The 25,184-nt window shown below is 42.2% G+C and overlaps 2 protein-coding genes across 5 annotated transcripts in view; one reads left to right on the top strand and one right to left on the bottom strand.

Moving 5' to 3' along the window:
- TMEM68 (transmembrane protein 68) overlaps nucleotides 1–7,259 on the bottom strand; it is a 31,919-nt gene extending 24,660 nt beyond the window's left edge. For 2 of the 3 annotated variants that reach the window (XM_001927903.6, XM_085022368.1), the window contains exons 1-2: nucleotides 7,164–7,259; nucleotides 5,090–5,483 (exon numbers count right to left, since the gene is read on the bottom strand). In XM_001927903.6, coding sequence (XP_001927938.3) covers nucleotides 5,090–5,414 — 325 coding nt within the window. In that variant the 5' untranslated portion in view covers nucleotides 5,415–5,483; nucleotides 7,164–7,259. Of the gene's footprint in view, nucleotides 1–5,089; nucleotides 5,484–6,494 lie in introns of all 3 variants that reach the window. The other variant, XM_021089364.2, reaches the window with a different exon arrangement.
- A 100-nt stretch (nucleotides 7,260–7,359) lies between these two features.
- Nucleotides 7,360–25,184, top strand: part of TGS1 (trimethylguanosine synthase 1) — a 32,104-nt gene continuing 14,279 nt past the window's right edge. For both annotated transcript variants that reach the window (XM_085022367.1, XM_001927876.7), the window contains exons 1-8: nucleotides 7,360–7,631; nucleotides 10,994–11,058; nucleotides 13,093–13,268; nucleotides 13,589–14,405; nucleotides 16,918–17,035; nucleotides 19,009–19,095; nucleotides 20,457–20,631; nucleotides 22,395–22,695. In XM_085022367.1, the coding sequence (XP_084878493.1) occupies nucleotides 7,528–7,631; nucleotides 10,994–11,058; nucleotides 13,093–13,268; nucleotides 13,589–14,405; nucleotides 16,918–17,035; nucleotides 19,009–19,095; nucleotides 20,457–20,631; nucleotides 22,395–22,695 (1,843 nt within the window). In that variant the 5' untranslated portion in view covers nucleotides 7,360–7,527. The remainder of the gene's footprint in view (nucleotides 7,632–10,993; nucleotides 11,059–13,092; nucleotides 13,269–13,588; nucleotides 14,406–16,917; nucleotides 17,036–19,008; nucleotides 19,096–20,456; nucleotides 20,632–22,394; nucleotides 22,696–25,184) is intronic.

Below are 25,184 nucleotides of genomic sequence, written 5' to 3'. Positions count from 1 at the left end.
GTTTTGATTATTTTTTACTCTTCTATATGAATTTTAGAAGTTGATGAAAAGCCAATTACAATTGTATTGAATTAGTACATGGCCTGGGAGTGTGGGCTGTGGGGTGACATCTTTCTACCACACTGGGACTTTCTACCCACTCCAGTTCTGCTTTGAATTCCATTCGTAAAGTGGAGTTTCTGCATAAAGTTCTTACATGGTTTAGTCCCAAATAGAATTTTTCCTTTCTGTTTTAAAAGTGATTCTTGGTGATGTGGGTAGTTACTAATTTGGCGTTTATCACATGCCCATTTCCCTTGCTAACCAATCTTCTTAGCACCGAGAAGTAGATTCACTTGGTCCTTCCAGACACCTCTTCTAATCTTTATACTTATTTCTAGAACCTCCAGGACAGGGTTAAATAGCAGCAGTAAGAGCATCTTGTCCCGTCCCCTACTTAGGGGAACGGCTTTAATACTTGCCTGCTTCTCCACTGTGGATCATGTTTGTTGAAGATTTCTGGTACACCCCCCCCCCTTTTTTTCCCCTGTTCTATTCCATTGGTCTTTATTTTATTTCATGTGCCCATTAACACACACCCCATTGTTAGCATAACTTTATAGAAAATATTCACATTTTAGAGGTTAAATCCTATCACATTGATCTGGCCCTTTGCTCTATCATATACATTTTATTTTTTTCACAGAACCGTATACTTCATTTTTTTTCCCATTTACAGTGACTTTTATTTTTTCCATTATAGCTGGTTTACCATGTTCTGTCAATTTTCTACTGTACGGCAAGGTGACCCAGTCACACATACATGTATACATTCTTTTTTCATAGTGACTAGATATGGTTCCCAGTGCTACACAGCAGGATCCCATTGGTTATCCATTCCAGAACATTCCCTCTATTGAAATGGTAGCTCTTAGTCTTCACTTGCTAAGATTTTTTTTTTATCGTATTAGTATTGAATTTTATAAAATTACTTTCTATGAGACTGACGTGCAATCTCCTTTTTGCGTTCTTAGTTTTGATAGCAAAGCTATGCTCTCCTTGCAAAATAAGTTGTGTAGCTCCACATTTTTTCCCCACACTCTCAAACAGTTAGGATGGGCATTATTTGTTCCTTAAAAGTTTAGTATAATTGTGAGCTCCCATGAAGGACAATACAGGCTTTGACTACTGTTCTATTTCTCTTTCCTTCTTGAACAAATGTTGGGATTATTTCCTTTTTCCTGAAACACTATCTATTTCATTGTTAAATACAAATTGAGTGAAATACTCAATTCCCTCCCACACACACACATTCATTCTTCAAGGCCTTGTTCAAAAGTTACTTCCTCTGTGAACGGTGCTTTTACTTTTGTCCCCTAGAATAAAGAATGAACATTTATTGAGGATTCACATGTCAGGCACTATATCAGATCCGTAATTATCTCATCTGGTCCTCACAGAACCCTGCACTGATGAGGAAACCCAAGAAACCCACTCAATGTCACAGAGTAGTGGGGCTGGGAAGCAAGCTCACATCTGTTTAACTTCACAATCTGTGCCTTTGCCCCACCCCACACATTCTACAGGTGTGCCACAGGTAGTCTACACCTGTGATTTTCAAATGCTGATTGCCACCCATTCACTGAGTTGTGAAATCACTTCAGTGAGTTATAATCGGCATTTTCCTTTTTAAATACAAAAGAGTAAAACAGAAAATAGTGCAGATTGTATGAAGAAAGGACATACACTTTCGATGAAATAGTATATACTGTGCATATATAGTGCGTGGCAAATGCATTTCTTGCTAGCAGTAATAGTCAAAAGTCTGAAAGCCTAAAAATGTATCTTGAAAATACCAGGAGCCTTGAACACAGTAGGTATGTGAGGTTGAGCTTAATAATGACCAAGAGGCAAGTGATGCTGTTTTAGTGCCTTCCAAATTATTGAAGAAAAAGGCTCTAGAATTATGATAGCTAACATTTGCTGAGCTTTTACTATGTAACAGAAATGATTGAGTACTTTACATGAAGTTCCACTGAATCCTTACAACAACCCATTTTACATAAAGGAAAATGAAGTTCAGAAAAGTCAATTATCTCGTTTGAGGAGAAGGGTTATTCAAATAGTTTTAAAGGAGCTCTCCCAAGACACTTACCAATAACAAAGTAAAAACAATAGCGACTTTGTGGTGGAGAACCCAAGCAGGCATCTCCTTAACTAACCACATGATCAAAGTCACCGTCACCAGTCATAAGACACGTGAACATCATGAACCTTGGATACAATGCACTGAGAAGCACACGTCATCAGTGAGATTCTTGTCAAAAATGTGCAACTTCAATCTAATTATGGAAAACATCAGATCTAAATTAAGAGACAATTTACAAAACCACTGAGCACTACTCTTCAAAAGCGTGAAGGTCATACAAGACCAAAATACCGTCATAGACTGGAGGACATTTGACAGCTAAATGCAGGATGAGATCCTGGCATGTGGACACTGGCAGGAAAACTGGTAAGATGTGAATAAGGTCTGTATTTCAGTTGATAGTATTATACCACTGTTGACTGGATAACTGTACAAATGGTTGTGTAAGATGTCACCATTCGAGGAAGCTGAGTGAAAAATACACAGGAACTCTGTACTATTTTTGCAACTTTTCTATAATTCTAACTTGTTTTAAATGAAGTTTTTTAAAAAATCCTAACTACTGCAAAATGAAAGGAGAAGGAAGAGCAAGAAGCGTGGAGGGAGGGAAGAGGAAAGGAAAAAAGGGGAAAGGAAGTTAGGGAACTTGTCAAGGTCACCCAGCCAGCAACTGGGGAGAGCCTGGCTTTGAACTCAGTCTGACCGGGGAGTCCTTCACTGCATGAAAGACAGAGAGGTGGAAGGAAACTCACTCAACTAAAGCAGAGTGAGAATGTTTTCCTGACACCTCAGTTTAAAACCCTGTAAAAAAACCTTTGCTACGAACAGTTTAATTTATAGAACCCTTTTAGTGGATTAAAATAGGTCCATTTCTTTAAAAAATTAGAGTAAAATGTATTAAGTAAAAAAAGTCAAAATTTTTATAGTTTAAAGGCTGTAAGCAACTTGAGGATTGGCACCTCATTGACAGATTACCTAGAAATGCGCAGCTATTTAAGAAACATCAACTTCATGTTTCTTGAGGTAGAACTGGATAATTATTTGAAAAATGACAGAGCACTTACATAATACAGAAGGTAAAATTTAACGACCAAACAAGAAACATTGGCTAGATTCTTGTACAAAGTACTTATATTAAACCAACTACACATAAACAACAGTTCACTAGGTAACTAGTTAAGGATTTACAGAGTTCCATGTAGTCATTGCAAGTCATGTAAGAGGCTTAGTGACGTGAAAACACTAGTCTGCCACAAATAAAAATCAATAAACACACCAGAATTCAATTGTATGGTAAATTTTAGGCAACTACCATTTTCCTTTTTGATATTTATTTTTACTTGCCACATTTTCTACAATAAACATTTTTATTAATCAAAAAATTCCTTTGAGGGATTCTTTACAAAGCATAAATTAAAACTGACTTGACATCAATACACAATCCAAATATGCACACAAATGTCTTTTATATAGGTCACTAAGGAACAGAGTATAGACAATCATTTTAAAGAGCATCACCTATGCTAATATGTTATCATAATAAAACATTAAAACAGGGTAAGAACTACATATTTGACTCCCTCTGAGCCATAAGTGCCTATTTTAAAATACCTCAGAAAAATAAGTAAATAATAAATATCCCAAATTACATACTCTCCTACAAAATAAGTTTAATATCTGAATTTATCCAAAGTAAATCATGGCTCCTGAAATATAAATGAATTCAAATTCCCAACAATACATGTTATCCTGAACTACAGGGGTTACGAGTGGGAGGGGGCCATAGATTCCTGAGTACTGTGAATGAGGCCCCTGATTTTCTGTGTCACTGTTTTAAAGACAGTAAGCAACCATGGTCCACACAGATGCAGTCTCTGGCCAGGGGATGCTGAACATCTGCTGGCCTCGGGTAAGACAGCCCCGAGGGGGCAGGAGAGCCGAGCTGGCTGGCAAGGGCACTAGTATTAATGGGTAAACATCAGGAGTTCAGTATGTCAATGGCACGTGGTTCCTGTCTGCAAATGTACTGAAGACCACTACTTTGACCCTGAATCCCCAACCAGGGAAAACCAGCCACAGCAGGTCACAGCAGCACCGGCCTGGAACTGACATCTGAGGCTTCATCCTGGCTCTTCTTCCTGGCCTCCTAGTGTGTTCTGGGCAGTAACAAGCTCTCTCTTTCTCAGTTTCTTTGTGGGAAAACTGTAAAATGGAGATATCTGGATCCTAACTATTATGTTGCAAGATTTACAAGTGTCAAGGCATGTGGAGCACTTGACACTGTTTGGTATAGTTAAGGGCTCCAAAAAGATTTGCAGACATATGGTAGGTTTAAAATGACAACACATTAGCCTGATAAGTCACACAATGACTTCTGAAATGAATCAAAGAAGAAGTGGGTAAATTTTGGTATGAAATTATTAACATTTTTTTTTTTTTCCCCATGACCATGTCATGTGGAAGTTGCTGGCCCAGGGGTCAAACCCAAGCCATGGCAGAGACCCGAGCCATGCAGTGACAAAGCCAGAGGTGCCACAAAGGAACCCTCTGTATTTAATATTATTATTGTTTCATTTTTTTAAACTTTTTACACTGGAAAAGTCAAACTTACTTTGAACAAAATGGAAGTAAATGCTCAATAATTAAAGCATTTTCAAAACAGTTTTCTACAGTTTTAGCCTCTTATTCTTTTAGATGTCTTAAATGTTCATTTTTATTTTCGCTTCTAGTAACAGTCTACACCACTATGTGGTTCTTTGTTTAATGGAAACTGATGTGCTTAGAAAAAATCATCTCAAGAAAGGTATATATGTACAATGCATGCAAACAGGTAACAGGAAATATTAACTACTCCTCCGTTACATTTTTCAAAAGTTTCTCAATCAAGCAAATGGAATGAGAATAGAGTTTTAGCGCCATACACGTGAACAGGAGCACAGAGATTAAAGCCACTTTGCTTACCGTGCCAGACAGCTGCATGTCCATCCCACAGCGTTGCCACTGTCTTCCTCGCACCATCCCATAAATTATGAGAATAAGCTTCTCTCAATACATTCTTCCTCTTATAAATGTGTAAGAAAATAATAGTAAGGTAGAGAAGAAAAATAGTAAAGTAAGGAAGTATTAAGAGTATTAGTGGTGTAAAAACCCACAGGAGATAGTTTGCAAAATTCAAATAGTCCTCCAATTGCTCCACACCAAACCATCCTTCAAGTATGTGGACAAGACAAGTCATATAGGGCATGGAATCCTGTCCTGTACCACAGGTTTGGTTTTTGCCTATCATTTTTCTTTAGGTGAAAATGACAAATTCAGGCTTGCTCTTCATCATCATGGCAGGTCTTTAATTTTGCCACTAGAAGGGAAAAACAATCCAATGTTATTCTCTTCACAGGTGAAAGGTTATATGCTTCAGTCTACATGAATACTGTTAGTCTTTCTTAATACCAAAAATGAATAGATTGTTAACAGTTAACTTTGTTGCAGATTTAAATATGAAAATGGGTTTCATTTGTCCACACATGAAGTGGGTTGGGCTTAGCTTCTGAAATAATTCACAAGCTATAATTATGAGAGGAAAATAAAGCCGATGAATGAAATTTCAGATCAATCTTAGTAACCTGACTTATACCTTAAGTGGCTCATGCTGATCATTTGTATCTTAAACTAGGTTATGTTGAGATAACTGTTCTTCACAGAAGAAAACGTCAATATCTGATGTTTAGTATTCAGTTCCAATGAACAATCAATCAACAGCTGAAGTTTATCTAATATTTCAGTTAGGACCTCTGGTAAACAACCATTTTATCTCCAAAATGACACATTTTGGATTTCAAGCTTCAAGTTCTAGGTTCTGATATGCATTACCTGTCAAGGTTTTTGGTTTTGGTTTTTTCCAATTCTAGAATGTCCTTCAATTTCTAGCTAAAACCTTCCACTCTGATAATTACTGTTCTACACTAATTTGCTTAACTGCCCTCATCCTCCAAATGTCCCACATCTGTACTGGTTTATCTGTGACCGTGCAGCACCCTTATCTTCTTGAGTCACCAACATAAATAAGGCAGCAGTAAGGATTCGGGAACAAACATTTCATTCAAACATTAATCTATTTCCACCCACCAGTAAACGCAGCCCAAATATTAGGGACTCTTCCAAAAGTCTGGATTTTATCTCAGTTCGTATAATAATACGATAAAGCAATACCAAGCCAAGTCCGAAGTGGTCCGACAACCTGCAAGCCTGAACCGCTTCTTGGAGGAAGCTGCCCGGGGAATTTTCAACCAATGCCACGCAGCAAACACTGCTTTTTTCGAATCCAGCAGCTCTGCCCCAGTTTTCGACATTCTGGTTTGTGTCCAAGTACCTTTCGTGTTAATCGCAGTTAGAGGGCTGAGCCCTGTTTCGCAGGCTGCAAACCCCGGGGGGCCGACAGGGCCAGGTGCCTCCAGAGCGTGGACCCACGCAAACTAGTAACAGCGCTGGTGAGGCTTCATGCACACCGGTCGCTTCCGTCCTTCCCGAGGCCCCAGAAAGCAGGTGCTATGAACCAATCCCTATTTGCAAAAGATCCCAGCGAGGCCCGGGAAGGGTTGAGTCGCCCCCCTCACCCGGGTCACACAGGTGGTAAGGGGCTTCGGGCAGGCCTCCAGCCGCCACCGCCCCCCCCCCCGCCCCCGACCACTTTTGGCTCCACAACCAGTGGGTTCATTCGGGTCCCCAGGAGAGCGTCCCCGGGAAGCCCGCGGGCCTGCAGGGAGGTGGGGACACCTCGCCCCCACCCGAGTAAAGACGACACCCGCCGAACCAGAGCGCCTGAAGCGCGAGGGGAGGTGCGGGCCGCGGTGAACGGGGTCGTTGTGACCAGGTAGGGCCTCCCTTCCGGCCACTCCGGTGGCCCGAGCCGAACAGCGAGTCCAGTGGAGGCCGGGGACTCCGGGCGGCCAAGGGAGAGAAAACACGCAGCCTTGGCGCTCGGGCCCGAACCTATCCCGGCGCCGCGGAACGCGGGGAGGCGTAATTGGGGACCACGTACCTCATACCGGAGGGGGCAGAGGTGGTTTGGCTCGCCTTCACCTAGGAGCAGCGGCGGGAGCTCCTCCGTGATACACCCGGCGAAGCGGAGCAACTCAAGCGGCCGGGGAGGAAAACGCCAAACTGCGGGTGCAGCCCGGGAGGCCTTGAGTGTAACACCGCCTTCGCCCCGCCCCTTCCGGTAGCCTCCCGGAATCACTTCCGGTGGCTGCTCCCCGCTGGCTCCAGGCTCTGGGTAACCCAGGCCAAGTGATCACGCGCAGCCGATCCCTCTGGAGGCTTCCCCTCTGTGCCCGGGAGCGGAGCAGCGGCCGGGAGGTCTCCCCGCGCCTGTGCCACGCGGCCGCCTCCTCCGAGGCGCTGCGATGTGCTGCGAGAAGTGGAGTCGCGTGGCCGAAATGTGTCTCTTCCTGGAAGACCTGCAGGAGGGCTCCCGGATCCTATGCTTCTGCTCTCGGGCGTTCGTGGAGTAAGTCAGACGCGGGCCTCCAGGTTCCCGATGTGAGGGCTGCAAGACAGGGTGACCGATCGATCCCCGACACCGCGGCCGGGGTCCCTGACCCCGGGGAGAGGGATGCTTTAAGAAAGGAAAACGAGACCTCAGACTACGACGGGGTGTCGCCTGGGGCCCTTAAACGCGGGAGTAAATCTGCCCTGTGGGCGGTTGGGGAAAGATGCGGAGCTGATATTTGTCACTTTACACTGATCGACTGAGGGAACCGCCAAAAACTGGGGAAAGAAATTGAAATGAAAGCGCTCTAGGATGTGACATCACAGGGTGAAGGTTTAAGACGAATAACTTCTTGGGGTAACATCTTTTTTGAAACCTTAAGATTTGTTAAAGCGCAAGTGCACATAATGAGAACTTCTCGTTATCTGAAAGATTTAACTATAATTATGTCGGGTTTTGAGCTCTCCTGATTTTTGGAAAATAGCTGTTTTAGGTAAAAGTTGCCCTGCATGGGAGATAGTAGGTAAGAAAGAAACTGACTCAAGAATTGGATTTGGGGGCTTTTTTTTGTTTTTTTTAATTAGGTGTGTGAGTTTCTCATGCAATCCTTTTTTAAAAAATCTCAGAAATTGGTTTATCTGCCCTAATCCTTTCACTGGCTTTTTGTTAGTTAAGTTATTCAACTTGCAGAAGTGGATTTTATGTGATAGTCTTAATATATTTTAATATGGTAGAATTTAAATTTGAAGGAAATTTTACTATTCACCATGTGTTTTTGAGGCATAATTGGAAAATTAATCTGAAAAATTAAATTTCATGTAAAAAATATTGTCGCTGCTGTATTAATGCAGCTGCACATGCATTCAGATATTCATCCAGAATCACCATGCTCTGTGGACTGAGCAATCTCTCAAAAATTTGCGTTATAGAGAACCCTTTGCAAGGGTAATGGGATATTCTTCAAGTACCAGGCATCAGAAATATATCTTTCCTGGTGATGAGTGCTCTTAAAGATTCTTGCCCTAAATAGAAAACAGAATTTTCATAAAAATTTAAGCACTATCATTCTCTCTCGCTTACCTTTCTGCCTCAGAGTAGTTGTAGCCTTGGGATTCACTAGTGACAACCTTGGACACCTGTCTCTTGTGTCACCCCTGGAGAGGTGTCTTTCTGCTCAATCCTCTGGACATGGTGTAACCTGTCAGCCTGGCCCACTCCCCTCAAGGCACGCAGGTGGCACTGTGGCTGAGGCCACGGAGTTCACTGGAAAAGAGTACCTGGCTGATATGGGGTGTGAGGGCCAAGAAAGAGGAGTCAGCTTGCTCACGTACCAGCCACGGCACATACTCAGTTCTTAGCCTGCAGCCCTTTTAAGGTTTGATGTTGTCTTCATGAAGCTTCCTTTCCAAAAAAGAAGAGAAGGGTAGGGAATACAAGTTATAAAAAGTTGAGAAAAGTTCTTGTACTTTATCTATAGGAAACAGGACGCAACTGGAATAGGTCGCAAAATCGGTGAAGAGAAGAGAGCAAGGTGGCTTTTCCCTTTAGATCAGTTAATGGTCAGGTAAATTATAACCCTTTAGGGCAAAATAACTTGGAAATATAACCTCAGCATTGTTGCTGGTAGTCATTGAGAAGTCCTCAGGAGTGGGAGGAAAGATGCTGGGAGTTCAGAGGCTCCTAAGTGATTTTTCAAGTAGGGAAAAGGATTGTTTCAAAATCTAAAAACGACAAATTTGACTGTTGGCAAAGTTCTATTGGAGGATTAAAATGAAAGGTCAGTACCATGTAGCAAAAAACAGAAAATGAGCTTTAGCGTAGGTGCCAAATTGAGCTGATTCTTAGGCTAAATAAGATTATAGAACATAATATTGTAACTAATTTCCTTTTTCCTTTTTTACAGCTGCACCTGCCCATGTGGAAGTTCCCAGGCTAGGGGTGGAATCGGAGTGCAGTTGCCAGCCTACACCACAACCACAGCAACACAGGATCCAAGCCACGTCTGTGACCTAAGCTATAGCTTGAGGCCACACTGGAACCTTAACCCACTGAGTGAGGCCAAGGATCCAACCTGCATCCTCACAGAGATTAGTCCTATATCCTCAGAGGAGATTACTCAGGTTCTTAACCTGCTAAGCCACAATGGGAACTCCTTGTAACTAATTTTCAATTTCTGAGGACATTACATTAACATACTGTCTTAGGAACTCTATAATTGGAGTAATAATTATAATTCATCTACACATTTAACTTTCTATGTATTTTCTATGTGAAGTTCATATATATTTACAGTGTTATAGATCTCTTAGAAATGATCAGTACAATGGCTATATAGCAACATGAAAAAAATCTTTAATTTACATTTCAGAATATAAAATACTTAGACAATGGTTACAATTATGTAAAAAATTTTGTGCTTATGTACAAAACCTAGAATAGAAAATGCTGAAAGGATGGAGTAGTAGGTTTTTGCCTAAAAGTTGCCTGCACTGTCAATCACAAGCTTTAATTATTTTTCAAATAATTCATTTTGAAATAATTTCAAACTCATAAAAGTAGTTCAGAGAAGGATATGAAAGTACAAGTACACAAGAATTTTGTTTTGTTGAATTTATTGTAGCTCCATTAGGAAAGTAGTATTAGCTACTACTTGCAGTTATGATGGAATTTATTACAGCCTGATTTACCGGTAAGAAGATATAATAGCAGCCCTCCCCCCTTTATTAAGTTTTCTACTAGGTACATGTTGGATATAACTTCCCATCTTAGTAAAGAAAAAATGTAGATGGAGGTATATAAAGAAAAGTTTAACCATTCACTGTTTTAAGAGTCATTGACACTGAATTGTTTTATCTTATGTTTCAGTTTGACAAAATAAATAAGAACTTCATTTTATGTCAGGCCCTGAAACATCCTTAGCTCAGCCCATGAGTGTCGCATCCACTAGGCAATGGATTATGTGGCTTATTTGCAAATTGACTAGGGTCTGCATGTGGGCTTATAAATGTGTAAGACAGATCTTTTCACATTTATCCTCACTCCTTCAATCAAATTTAGAGAATATTTCACTGCTTGTGTGTCATAAGGAGGGTCAGATTCTTCCCCCAATATCCAGAACTGCCGCTTGATTTTAATAATTAATGATGGGTGTTATGATCTGCGTGCCGTGTAGTGTATAGCAAATGTTTTACATTTACAGTCTTTACACCAGCCCCCTGAGGTGTGTGTTATTACCTCTGTGTTACAGAGAAGGAAAATGTATTCGCATGTAGCTTTCCTGGTTTTCAGTCTTTTCATTAATTAATCTATGCCATCTTAAATTTTTTCTCTAAATTTATTGTGTAATTTTTTTCAGTCTTGGCTTTTAATTTGCTTTACAGAGATCGGAAATTGTACAATTTGGGATTAAAAGGCTACTATGTGAAAGACAATGGCAACAATGCAGGTAATACGGCAAGAAGCTACAGACCTTTTTTGCTGAAAATATTATAAATGACAAATGATTGTATCATCATAGATAGTTCATATTTTTTTCACTATAACATGGTCCTGGAATCGCTCAGAGCAGATCTTCCCATTGCCTGTAGCTAGCCCATGTTTGGACTTGAGGCAGCCTCTCTTGCCCTGTACAGCATTCCTTCCTGAGCTGTCACCATTAGGTAAGAGAGACCTGAACTTTGAAGCTTGGAAAAGCAGAAAACATAGTTTCTTCAGCAGAACTTTATTGTGTTAAAAAATAAACTGAGACACATTAAAACATTTTTTTTTTTTCAAGAATTTGAGCATGCCTGAATTCAGATCAGCACCAGACCAGCTCCAGGTGGTTATAGGGGTGCCCCACAGCAGAGGTAGGAGAGGAGTTTTTATAGAGAAGATGGAGATGCAAAGCAAGGAATTTGATTGGCCGTAGTTTAAGCAGCTGCCTTATTTGGGAAGGTGTGCTTGGCTGCTTGTGCCTCGTTGTTAAGTTTCATTGTCTCGGATTCCAGTGCACTGGCTGGGCCGAGGTGCTCTTTGTATGGTTAGGCGACTGAGGCGTTAGTGCCAGCTCAGTCTGACTGCCTCCTTGTTTGACTGCGTTAACAGTTCATAGATAAATGAATGATTGGGGATAAACTCCCAGTGAACATCCACCATCTTTTGTCACAAAGTAAAGAGGCCACAGTCTGGATTAACGTGCTTCCCAAATAAATAGACTCTGTTCTGTGCTTTGCACCTCACCTAGTTACCTGAAAGCTGTCGTGGACTCGGTGACACGTCTCTCTTGACCCCCTTTGAACTTTCTGCACAGACCTTGTATATTTCCCGAGATGCGGGGGGGAAAACTGCAACACAAGTTATCGCCTAAGTCAGCACGAGGCAGGATTTCTATTTCAATCCGTAACTCTCACCTAGCTCTCACCGAGATGGCACAAATCACTACTTCTTCATTTATGCACTGGATGAAATGGTTGGCTTGTGTTTCAGTATCACTTAGTACAAATAAGATTTCTTTAGAGACTAAGGTCCCATAGAACCCAAGAAAACATGAGAGAAACATGAGCCTAGCTAATTCATTTTCTCTGTCTGCTCTTCTGAGCTTTCTTGACAAGTTCGTTAAATGGATCTCCATGGTTGAGCTAGGCATTCCCCACCCCAGAGTGGGATTTGTGCCCATGAGATCTCTCTTCAGTCTCCATTTTTGCTGTGGTAAGATTCACTGTTTTGTTGCCTAAGATCACTTAGCTGGAGTGCAGCTCAACCTGAATTGCATGTGCTAATATATAAAGTGTTTTATCTCACATTTTAGAATGGAGTGCTCGCATAGCATTTGTCCAGTCTATGGCGTGAGCTACTTTTAGATTGCCATATTGGGATAAAGTAAAGCTTGTTGCCATAAAACAGGTTGCCTCTAAGACCTAGCATCAGGGAGTTTGAGAAGACCTCCCAGTTCAGTGCATTTCACGCCTTTAATAGCAGAATCCTTTCATTAAGTCAGCCTCCCACGGGGCCCCAGGGCGTGAATGAAGGACCCAGGAAGGGCCTGGAGAGGTAGCTCACAGCTCCTCAGATAACTCCGCAGTCCTCATTTTAAATCCACCGACTGAGTGCAGTGTCGCAGGCATGTGATCATGTGAGTGCTTTCCCTGTGGCTGTTCCGCTGTGTTCCCTCTCCATCCTTGCCTGGTGCCCAGCAGACGGGCTGGTCCACAGCGTTAGCCACGTGGGCAGCTGGGTGGGCGGCAGCCGGCAGAGCAGACTACACCTTGTCTCTTGATTCCTATTCGGCTGTTTTTTCACTAGTCCATATTCCTCTCAGATTCTTTTTTTTCCTTTTATTTTTCTTCCCCTCAAAAATTGTAACATTCGTACATCTTTACCTTGGGCAAGTCAGGAAATGTCTGAGTCTCAGGTGGTTTGTTTCTTTAAAATGAACGTGTCAACACCTGTATCTGAATTTTCTCTAAAACTAAGCTAACATAGCAAACGCTGTGTGTAGGAGACCAGCTGACAGAAGAGGAGGAGGAGAGTAGTCATTCCGAGGGCCCTGTGGAGTCACGCGACAGCAGAGCCCCAGGCCCAGATGAAAGTGAACTTGATTCTGAGGCTGAACTGATGAGAAGTATGGGGCTGCCACTGCAGTTTGGTGGGATGTCTGTGCATAAGAATTTCGAGGTAAGTATCAGTCTACTTTTATTGTTTATGTTTCTTAGTTTTCTTCATAAAATATCACATGGGATTTTTTTTATCCCAAGTCTAATGCATTCACAAATTAGGGCACCCCTTTTTAAATGTACATACATATTTATAAATTAACCAAAACTGCAAATTGTGATATGTCTTCCTCTTAGAAACGTAGTAAGATTCACTTCTTTGTGTGACTAAAACCCAGGATGCAAGGGTTGAGGCTATTTTGTGTGATGTCAAAATAGACTTAAATTCTACTCTTAGAGTTTATAAAGCACAGTTTATATGCAAGTTATTTACCTTTGTAGGTATCTATGAATACTAGAAACAGAGTTAAAATGAAAAAGAAAAAGAAAAAACACCAAAAGAAGTACTTCAGTGAAACTATGAGAGAATCTCGGAGCCAAGAATGTGAAGAAGATGACGTTTTGGCTTCAGATGATCCGTCTTCAGTTGAACAGAATAAGAAGACCAGAACATGTAACTGTCAAACCCCAAAAGACATGGAAACTGAAAAGCTTCCTGTTGAAAGAACATTACCTCCAAAGCTGGAGATTACAGAGAAATGGGAAACATATTGGAACGAATATGGTGGAGGACTGTTATGGCAGAGCTGGCAAGACAAACATTCAGGTCAAACCCTGTGTTCTGAACCTTGGAACATGCCTGATACAAAGGAGGAGTGGGAACAACATTATAGTCACGTTTATTGGTATTACTTGGAACAGTTTCAGTATTGGGAAGCTCAGGGGTGGACTTTTGAAGCCTCACAAAGCTGTGACACAGACGCCTGTGGGGCCGAAACAGAAGTTGACAAGAGAGATGAAAATTGCGTGAAAGCAAACGTCCTTTCTTTCCCGTCTTCATCAGTTGGTAGCGAAAGCTCTAGTTCAGGTGACAAAGATCACAGTGAAATCCTTGATGGAATTAGTAACATAAATCTGAATTCAGAGGAAGGAGAACAGAGCCAATTAGTGTCCTCTGGGAGCGGTGACGGACATCCGTGTCTAAGTGAAGTCCACGGCAGAAGAGAATGTCCCACCTCTGGCCAAAGGGAACCATGTCATGGCGGAGCCAAGGGGAGCGACCTGTCTGAGGCTGGGAGCACAGAGCATCCCGCTGAGGGTAAGACTGGCCAGATCTATCCTCCTGAGTAGTGACTGACAGAACCAGTCTGTTCACCAAAATAACTAACACGGATCCTTTGTGGTAGAGTTAAATAATGCCAGCTACCTTTTATGGTGCAATAATGAAATGATTTAATCCCTCTTTTTTTATGTCCCAGTTGCTCATCACATTTTTATAGAAATAAAAAGAGTATTTGCCTAGAGTTTAGGAGTATTGGTCCTTCCTCTTATACCTTGGTGGCCGGTGCGTTAAAACCTGGACATCCACTGAGAAGTCTGACTTAGAGTGAGCTTGGAATGGCCAAGTTTCTCTGGAGCAGCTGAGATGATAGGAGGCGTGGCAGAGTGATTGTCAGCACAGGTTTGCCGTCCGGCAACTCTGATGGGGTCGAGTCTGGAATTCCCTGGGGACAAGCAACATCTTGCTCTATCGAGGGTCTCAACAGGTCATGGTATTATAACTGGACGGGTTGATTGCAGGAGTCTCAGAAAATATCCAGGATAAGGAACTTGTCTGACTCCTGCCTGAGTGATTAAAACAGTTGTGCCAAAAAAAAAAGGAGTTCCCATCGTGGCTCAGCAGAAACAAATCTGACTAGTATCCATGAGGACGCAGATTCGATCCCTGGCCTTATTCAGTGGGTTAAGGATCTGGCGTTGCTGTGAGCTGTGGTGTAGGTCTCAGACAGGCTTGGATCTGGCCTTGCTGTGGCTGTGGTGTAGGCTAGCAGCTGCAGTTCCGATTTGACCCCTAGCCTGGGAACCTCCACATGCCTCAAGTATGACCCTGAAAAAGAAAAAAAAAGTTGTGCAGACTGGTGCCACTGTCAGGACTACAGAATGTGTGTTGGAGGGTTTTGAGAGACATTAGAGTAGGGTGGGATGGTTGGGAGAAGTTAGTGTAGGGCGGACTAGAAGGCGTCTGCTGGGGTGGATAAGCCACCAACTTATGCATCAGGAAGATGGGAGAGGCAGGCATCTTTAGAACTTGAATTTTTCCTGAAGCCCACTGAGATGGGGCCTCGTCATCCTTGAGGTTGGGTGCTGGGAAAGTCTGAGTTATAGCAACTCTCCTCTCAACCTCATTTATGCATAAAGCAAAAGGTTTTGGCTTTTTCCTTAACAAGGGCCTTTGCTTTGCTCCTCTCAGATTACTGATCTCACTTCATCCCCACAGTTTCCTTGAGGTTCTAAAGATCTCTGGCTCTTTTCTCTGTCCTCTTACAATGGAGCTGACTTCAGTGCAGTGTCCTCACTCCTTTCTGTTTTGCTATTATTTTCATCCTTTTTTAATGGGATTGTTTTTTATTATCAATCTTTTGATATTTTTGTTCTTATTTTGACCCTAAAACTTGAGGTCTGGACCTTGGTCAGCGACTGCTTCGTGTTCCTCCTTCCAGTTATCCCCCTTTATCTTCCATTGCCTGTCCCCGTAGGTGGATCATCAGCCATCTCTGCAATTAGCTCCAGCAGGCCTGCCTTCGGGATCAGTTTGAGGCCTCTAGGTTTTGCTTGTTGTAGATCCTCTTTGAGGTCAGAACATGAGGCAAGCATTGCATCTCTCTGTAAGTGTGTGCTCCTCTGTTGGTGTCAGAGTCCTCCTGACATAGTCTGTCTGTCCTCTGACAGTAAAGCCGCCACTGTGGGGCAGACACCTCCACTTCTGGTCCCCGCCACCTGCCCTTCCTTCCCATCTGAAGAAACACACAGCAGAGACAGGCATGTGCCTCAGCTGGAGCCTCCACGAGTTAAAAAGTGGTTTTGTTTTTTGTGGGTTTTTTTGTCTTTTTGCCATTTCTTGGGCCGCTCCCGCGGCATATGGAAGTTCCCAGGCTAGGGTTCTAATCGGAGCTGCAGCTGCCGGCCTGCACCACAGCCACAGCAACGCAGAATCTGAGTCGCGTCTGCAACCTACACCACAGCTCATTGCAACGCCAGATCCTTAACCCACTGAGTGAGGGGTTGAACCCGCAACCTCATGATTCCTAGACAGATTTGTTAACCACTGAGCCATGATGGGAACTCCCAACGAGTTAAAAACTCTTTCTAAATGGTAGTGCTTATCTTTCTGCAACTTCAGTTCTTAAAGAACTGTATGACAACTAAGTGTAATTGCTTTTTAATAAAGGAGGGGTTACTTTTAATCAAATGTGATCATGCCATCTTCAGAGTCATTTAGATTAAAATTCCATCAAGATGTGATAGCTGATAGCTGTCCCAAAGGTAACTTTGTGGATTGATTTGTATTGATTTGGAGAGCCCTGAGGAAAAGCAGTTTGAGTGCACTTTTTAAGTAGGTCGATCAGGGAAACGTGTAGACCTTAATAGGCGTAGCTCCAGGTTTTTACACTCAGACTGCGTGTCGATGCCCAGAGCAGAAGATGCGGCCTGACTCTGGGCCTGACACAGGCATATGGTTCATTGCAGGAATGTTTTGATTGCCTTTGCACATGGCAGGCAAGTGGTCAAATCAAGGGCAGAAATCCACAGCCATGTCTCCACCTCTTTAGATTCCCATAAGTCCTCAGAAGTAAACACCGCCGGAGACCGACCACGCACCAGCAGCACTGACGGAGACGAGAGCGGGGACGACCCGCCTGAACAGAAGCCAAGCAGACTTAAGAGGAGGCAAGTCGCACGTACCTCTCTCCAGCGCGGGTTTGTGTGAGCACGCGTGTTCTTGTGTCCATGAGCAGGTGGCCACAGGTGCCTGTCCTGTCACAGCCCTGCCATCCTGGGCCGAGAGGAGGCGAGACATGCCGTCCAGACCTGTGGTCAGACCCCTCCCCGCCGCTCATTCTGCCGTACTCGCTCCTCGGCAGAATGGACCTGGTGCCCCTTTTATGAGATGATCGGGAAGACTGGACCTATAGCATGTGGTGTACCTGACACTTACTCGGCTGTCGGGAGTGCTTGCTTTTATCTAATAATGTGTCAGTAGGTAGATCTCTCTCTTGAGGAAGTTCTGACTTTTTTTTTTTTTTTTTTTCAAAACTCTGGACTTATCACAGTTTTATTGCTAAAGTGGCCTCAGGTACGTTAGATCAGTGGTCTCATTCTGTAGGAATACTGAGCCAGAACAGGGATCAGTGCCACACCCAGGACTGTATAGCAACATGACAGCCCTGAAGCCAGGGTCCAGACCCCCTCTGAGGAAGGCAGTGCTCTCCCCAAGATAGTCGATGCATATATTTAAGCAGCTGGAAAGAAATGAAAAGTCAAATGCTGATGCTAAAAAATACAAGAAAAGGATGGACATCACAGAATTCGGACATTAGCTGGAAACATTTCATTTCTCTGACACTGTGTGAAGTGCTCTATGTAAGATTTTTATGTCTCATACTCCTTGTAAACAGTCAGCAAGCTTTGCTTTAGAGGCTCAGTAACTTAGGACATAAAAGTAAAAAGCATATTTCTCCTGCGTTCCTTCTCAGTGATACATGCTGCTTGTTAACTCGTCCTCTGCTTCCTACCAATTCTTAGAGGCAGGGACCACGAGTGTGCTTATTCTTGGGACCTAGTAGGTCCTCCATAATGTTCAGTGTGCTCAACTTAATTTGCAAGAATTATTTCGCATCACTTGCATTTGTTACATTTGCCCAGGTAGTAGGAACCACTCGAAAGTATCTCCAAAAAGTGGTCCTGACTTACTTAATATCACTTGTGTCACAACCTTATTTAGTGTTTTCTTTTCTTTTTTTTTTTTGCCATACCCAGGGCATATGGACATTCCCAGGCCAGAGATCAAGTTCAAGCCACAGCTGTGACCTGCACTGCTTTGGGGTAGGGGATCAAACCTGCATCCCCTCAGCAACCCAAGCCACTGCAATCAGATCTTTAACTCATGTGCCACAGTGGAAACTCCCTGTGACATCCTTATTCTTGGGGGTTTTTTTGTTGGGTTTTTTTTTTTTTTTTTTTTTGTCTCTTTCTAGGTTCCGCACACGAGGCATATGGAGGTTCCCAGGCTAGGGGTCTAATCAGAGCTATAGCCGCTGGCCTATGCCACAGCCACAGCAACGCCAGATCCGAGCCGCATCTGTGACCTACACCACAGTGTACCACAACTCGGGATCCTTAACCCACTGAGCAAGGCCAGGGATCGAACCCGCAACCTCGTGGTTCCTAGTCAGATTTTTTTCCACCGCGCCACAGCGGGAACTCCTACAACCTTATTCTTAACCATATTTTTTCTTTTGTCATTTTTTTTTTGGTGGCATTGATACTTCTCAAATGTTTCCTTGTTTGTTTTTAAGGAAAAGCTCTGAAGATCTCACCTATGAAATCAGTTCAACTGGCTGCAGGTTAACTGGTGTTTTTCCACGAGAAATTGGAGAAATTCGTATTAGTACCATGTTCAAGGATAGAGATAATCACCTGACATGGTTTAAAATTGGAGTGCTCATTACTGTGTTCCAAACTGCTAGATAATGTATCTCGTTTGGAAAAATCCTGATTCAAGTGTTCTGTTTCCTGTCTTCCTGAGTCTGTGGACCGTACTCAGTTGTTGTGATGGGTTGACTATAAGTACCTTTTGATATTTGCCCAACCCGGTGGCTTTGGAGGAAATGGCTTAACCTCTGTTTGCTTTGTTTGTTTAGCCATGAACTGGACCCCGATGAAAACCCAGATTCAGACGTGGACCACAGTGGTTCCCTTCTAGGATTCAAGCATGGCTCGGGACAAAAGTAATTATGCAGAAATGCCGTTGTCTTCCAGAAATTGTATCGTTTTCAGCTGTCTTACAGCTGTCTGATACTTACTCAGAGAGCTAATGATGGTTATATGCAGGATAGCATTTGAGACACTGCAGTTAAAGCACTAAGCTCTCTTGTTGGTGAGAACTATCGAGCTATCACATGTGTTTGATATATGCACACGTATTAACTCAGTTGCACTTCATAGCCATCCACTGTTTGTAGTCTACAAAATTGTAATCATTTCTGTGTACTTGAAGCTATATCATCATTTAAGGCTAGAGTTCATAAAAATTTCTAAAGGACTTTCCTGATACTGCCGCTTTTAAATTCTTGGCAGGATTTATTTCTGCCCACATGTCATTTTACTGAGAAATTGCATGGGTAGCTTTGCTCCCTAGTTGTGCTAAGACATCCACAGAGATTTATTCTGTTACCTGGGATTTAACTTGACTCTTCTCGTGCTGTAAGTGCTCAGTTGTACGTTACACTGTATGTCCCTCAGAGTCTCTAGGAGAATCAGTGAGGCTTAATAGAGTCAGAGAAGGCTTCATAGAAGACAGACATGTTTTAGGACAGGAAAGATTCAGATGGTTAGGGAGTTCCCGTCGTGGCTCAGTAGTAATGAACCCAACTGGCATCCATGAGGATGCCGGTTCGATCCCTGGCCTTGTTCAGTGGGTTAAGGATCCAGCATTGCCGTGAGCTGTGGTGTAGGTTGCAGATGAGGCTCAGATCTGGTGTTGCTATGGCTGTGGTGTAGGCCTGCAGCTGTAGCTCCAATTCAACCCCTAGCCTGGGAACATCATATGCTGTGGGTGTGGCCCTAAAAAGACAACAGCAACAACAACAGTGACAAGAAGATTCAGATGGTTACATCAGCAGATGTTCTCTAATTATTTTAGTCATGGGGGTTTGCTTCTGAGGTGAGTTCAGATTGATTTGGGTTAAGAATCTAGCGGCCCTTTTAAGGTTATTTGAACATATCCAGACAGGTGTGGAAGAGCTTCCGCATCACCTCACTGAGAAAAAATTACATTTTCCCAGTATGCATTGGGGCTGCAGTTTCCTGCTGTGTCGTCACTACATTTTACAGTGCAATTTCTCCTTTCTTTTATATGTAAGATATGTTGCTATTCCCAACTTTGGTGTTTCACATTTACTCGAGAATTAACATACAAGCTAGACTTTTAAAAAGTCCTCTGCATTTTTAACTTTATTCCATGATTTCTGTAATTTTAAAAAATGAAGTTAAAATTCTGGCTAGTAGAACAACCGTGAAAACTGTTTCATGTAAGGGATCGGATTCATAGACTCTAGAGTTTGAACCATTTCTTTCTGTTTGGTCACAGATACGGTGGGATTTCCCATTTCAGTCACCGGCGGGTCAAGTATCTGCAGAAGAATGTGAAGTACAAGTCCAAGTTCTTGGACATGAGAAAACAAATCAAAGTGAAAAATAAACACATCTTCTTTACTGAAGGGTCAGAAAAAACACTTTCCAAGAAAAGCAAAACTTTGACTAAGGTATATGTAAATTTTATTTTGTATTTACAAACCAACTCTCATTTTGTACCTTGATTCCTTAGCATTAATGTTTGCCAACGGGGACCCCGTTTCTACTGGATAGAAGGCCACCTAAAATTCTTTACTCTTTGCTGCTAAAGGCATATATTGTGTGAATTAAATTTGAAACAAGCATAAATGGGGGGGGGGGTGATGTGAAGGGGGTGTTGTGAAAGCCACAAAGTAGTAGAGTCTAGAATGATCAGTAGGTAAAATTGCCTTGTGTGGGTTAACATGTCATCTGTTGCAGGCTAAGTAGGATGCTGCAAGTTCAGTTTCAGACACAATATTTATTGTAGGCCTTAATCCTGAGGTCTTCGAGAGTGATGAATCACACTTTACAGTAACAAGTTCATCCTAAGGGCATGAGCCTGAAGGCTGGTGGAGTGATTCCCATTGGTAACCGGAATGTTCATATCCCTTTCTTGGGGACTTGCTGTACCTGCCTGCCGTCTAAGTACCTGGAAGAGAAAAGTAATGAGAATTCCTTTTGCTTGGTTTGATGAGTGATCCTTTTCCATTATTTAAAAAAAAAAAAAAAAAAAAAAAAGGCACCACCGAGTGAGCAGAAGTTTGTCTCTGTCACATGTCCAGCAGCTCTTTAGAGCAACAGAACAAAATCTCAGATCCCATGGTGACTTTATTTTATTCTTAGGGTACATTGGCCTTCCTTAACTTTAGCCTTTGTCCAAAACCCGCTGCAGTTATATAGCTGGTTTTATTTTTATTATATTTTAGATTGATTGGTTGCTGGTGATGCTTTAGTATTTTAGTGGCCCTGGTTATATCTGGGACATATTTCCTAATATCCAGTCAATCAGTCCTATAGGACTTTTTATACTGTATTGGGTATGATAGTCCCTGTACATTCATCCATAGACGAAGAGCGGAGACATAACTCTGTGCGTTGCTAAGGAAGGAAATAAATGTGGCTCTTGTGTCCATAGACAGCTGGCTGGTACATAGGCACAGTCCCTGAAAAGAAGAAGCTGGTTGCTTTCCAGGCCCAGCTTCTGTCTGTCACTCTTGTTCCAATTTCCTAACTCTTAGGAAGGTTGTGAAGATCTGTTATAAAGAAAATTCTGGTTATACAAGGTTGCAAGGAAGTGTGTATCCTCTGACCTTGAGCCTTGTTAACATTTCAAAGAAGAAACCTAGTTTTTAGGAATCATTTTACTGGCTCTACTCTTCAATAGAAGGCAACTCAAATTCTTTCCAAGACAGCACTGCTTTTATTCTTAGAGACAGATTGACACTAAATCTTTGCAGAGTTCATCTTCGATGCTGAGTACTCTTGAACATAGATTGTAGCCTGGGCCATTTCAGAAAGCCCTATGTAATTTGAAAAAAACTAAAATTAGTAACAATGGGTATGTACCTTTAGTAAGGTAATATTTAGTACCGTTACATTGCTAGAAGTCTTTGTGGAAAGTGACTGAAACAGTTCAGCCTTATCCCCTTAGTGTTAATTGATAAGAGGAAGGTCACAGTCCTGTGTTTAATCTGCTGGGGTTTTTTTCCTTTTAAGGAGATCTTTAATAAGGTTACGACAAGTCCAGATACAGAGTGCAGTCAGGTTGGAAACACTCACATTGGCTTGTGTGGTACAGTGTACCTACAGCTGGTACTGTGACCCAGCTTGTCACGTCCCAAATGCTAAAGCAAGTGGGAATAGTCTGTGTAATTGGGAATTAAGTCATGCTTGTAACATCTTAAAATTTCAGGTAGAAAAATTCCTAAAATGGGTTAATGAACCAATGGAAGAGGAAGCATCGCCACCGTTGGTTTCTGGTGACAATGTGCCAGACACCTGTGCCAGCAGCGATTCAGAGGAAAAAGAACCGTCCGTTAAAAATGGTGATGAGACGGGCGAGCCCGAGCCTGGGGAGTGTCCAGCCGTGTCTTCTGCAGCTGGGGGACCAGAAACAGAAAAAAATGACGGGGCCGGTCCAGGGGCAGCCAAGGCAGATGAGGAGGATGGCCCTGCTCAGGCTGCCCCAGACCCTCTTCAGGTGGAAGCTGAAGGTGAGGCTAAATGTGCTTCCGATTGCTAAGCGATTTAAATACGTTGTTTTAAATAGCTTTTCCCTCCTTCCCTGGCTAACAGTGGCCAGTCCCTTTGGTTCCTATTGAAGTCTAAAATTGCCGTGGTTTTCTTTTGGATAACTTTTTTTTTGTTCCTGTGTCTTGTGGAGATGGCTGTTGGTAGTGGTGTTTGTTTTTTGGATGGTACATTGACATAAAAAGGTGTTTACAGAAGTAGGCTATGATGAGGAAAACAGAGAAGCATTTTCACTTTATGCCCTTTTATTTTACATCAAGTGTTCTTTTATAATTAGAAATCATAGTTGTACTTGGTGGTACATTATGGCTTTTATAAGGTAGAAATTTTCTTTTGACATAGTATTCAGTTTTATTGATGAATTATTTCAGAGTTGCCTAATGAAACAATTACACTTATTGTGATAGTTTCTTTCTTAATTTAGTATTGAGGAAAATTCCTTATTGGAATCATGATTTTTTTTTCCCTTGTATGTGTGTGTATATGTAAACCTGTGATCTTCATACTACATAATTCTTTCCCTTTCTAAACAGCATATTTAAGGTAGTTTTTATTGTCAGTATACAACTGATGTTTATATGGTACTTGGAGATTCTGGAATGAGAGTGCTTTATTCTCGTTTAATATGTAAAGTAGCCCAGTAAAGGTAGGTGAAATTACCCCTGTCGTATAGATAAGTAAAGCTTAGAGAAATTAAGAATTTTTGCCCAAGGGAGTTCCCATTGTGGCTTGATGGGTTAAGGACTCGAATAGTATCCATGAGGATACAGGTTCTATCCCTGGCCCCACTCACTGGGTTAAGCATCCCGAGTTGCTATGGCTGTGGTATAGGCCGGCAGCTGCAGCTCCAGTTCAACCCCTAGCCTGGGAACTTCATATACTGCAGGTGTGGCCCTAAAAAGCAAAAAAAAAAAATTTGCCCGAGATCACCCAGCCGGTAGGTGGCATTGCTAGAACCCAGTACCAAGTGGTCTGATTACTGAATGCCATATTTCTGCCCTACCTCACGTCCCTGACCACTTGTCACGATGCTGGTATTCTCACCTGGGGTAATATAGCCGACCCAGGTATTGGAAGATGTTGGTCAGAATGACCTGGAGAATTCTGGCCTTCCCTATTTTGGATTACATTTGTTTGTTTGTTTGTTTGTTTATTTTATGATTTTTATTTTTTCCAGTATAGGTGATTTACCATGTTCTATCAATTTCTACTGTACAGCAAAGTGACCCAGTCAAATAAATATATAGATATAGATAGATAGACTTTTTGTCACATTATCCTCTATCATGTTCCATCACAAGTGACTAGATATAGTTCCCTGTGCTATACAACAGGATCTCACTGCAAATGCAACAGTTTGCTTCTATAAACCCCAGACTCCCAGTCCATCCCACTCCCTACCAGTGGCAACCACAAGTCTGTTCTCCTAGTCCATGATTTTCTTTTCTGTGGAAAGGTTCATTTGTGCCCTATATTAGGTTCCAGATATAAGTGATATCGTATGGTATTTGTCTTTCTAACTTACTTAGTGTGAGAGTCTGTAGTTCCATCCATGTCACTGCAAATGGCATTATTTTGTTTTTTTTAATGGCTGCGTAGCTTTCCATTGTGTGTATGTACTACATCTTCTTAATCCATTCACCTGTAGATGGACATTTAGGTTTCCATGTCTTGGCTATTGTGAATAATGCTGCAGTGAACATACAGGTGCATGTGTCTTTTTCAAGGAAAGTTTTGTCTGGATACATACCCAAGAGTGGGATTGCTGGGTCATATGGTAATACTGTATTTAGTTTTCCGAGGTACCTCCATACTGTTTTCCATAGCGGTTGTAGCAATTTATATTCCCGCCAACGGTGGAGGAAGGTTCCCTTTTCTCCACACCCTCTCAAGCATTCGTTATTTGTTGACTTGTTAATGATGCCCATTCTGACAGGTGTGAAGTGGTACCTCATAGTTTCGATTTGCATTTCTCTAATAATTAGTGATTTTAAGCATTTTTTCATGTGCTCGTTGGCCATCTATACATCTTCTTTGGAGAAATGGTCTATTCAGGTCTTCTGCCCATTTCTCAACTGGGTTGTTTTGTTGTTGTTGAGTTGTATACATTGTTTATATTTTATAGATTAAGCCTTTGTCAGTTGCATTTAGGTTGTCTTTTGGGGGGTTTCTTATGGTTTCCTTGGCTATGCAAAAGCTTGTCAGTTTGATTAGGTCCCGTTGGTTTATTTTTGCATTTATTTCTGTTACCTTAGGAGACTGACCTAAGAAAACATTTGTATGGTTGATGTCAGAGAATGTTTCTCCTATGTTCTCTTCTAGGAGTTTGATTGTGTCTTGTCTTGTGTTTAAGGCTTTAAGCCATTTTGAGTTTACTTGACGTGGGAAGCTGAGTCCTGTCCGGATGGTCTTGTACAATAAGGAGTTGTTCAGTCGAAATGCTAGTGCCCCC

The sequence above is a fragment of the Sus scrofa genome, chromosome 4 (genome assembly GCF_054392235.1).
Source record: "Sus scrofa isolate SSC_HxYL_T2T_F1_AM1 chromosome 4, Sscrofa_HxYL_maternal_Yorkshire_Landrace_v2.0, whole genome shotgun sequence".
NCBI classification, from domain to species: Eukaryota; Metazoa; Chordata; class Mammalia; order Artiodactyla; family Suidae; genus Sus; species Sus scrofa.
Note: the sequence above shows the minus strand (reverse complement) of the source record. Positions and strands in the feature narration are given on the sequence as shown.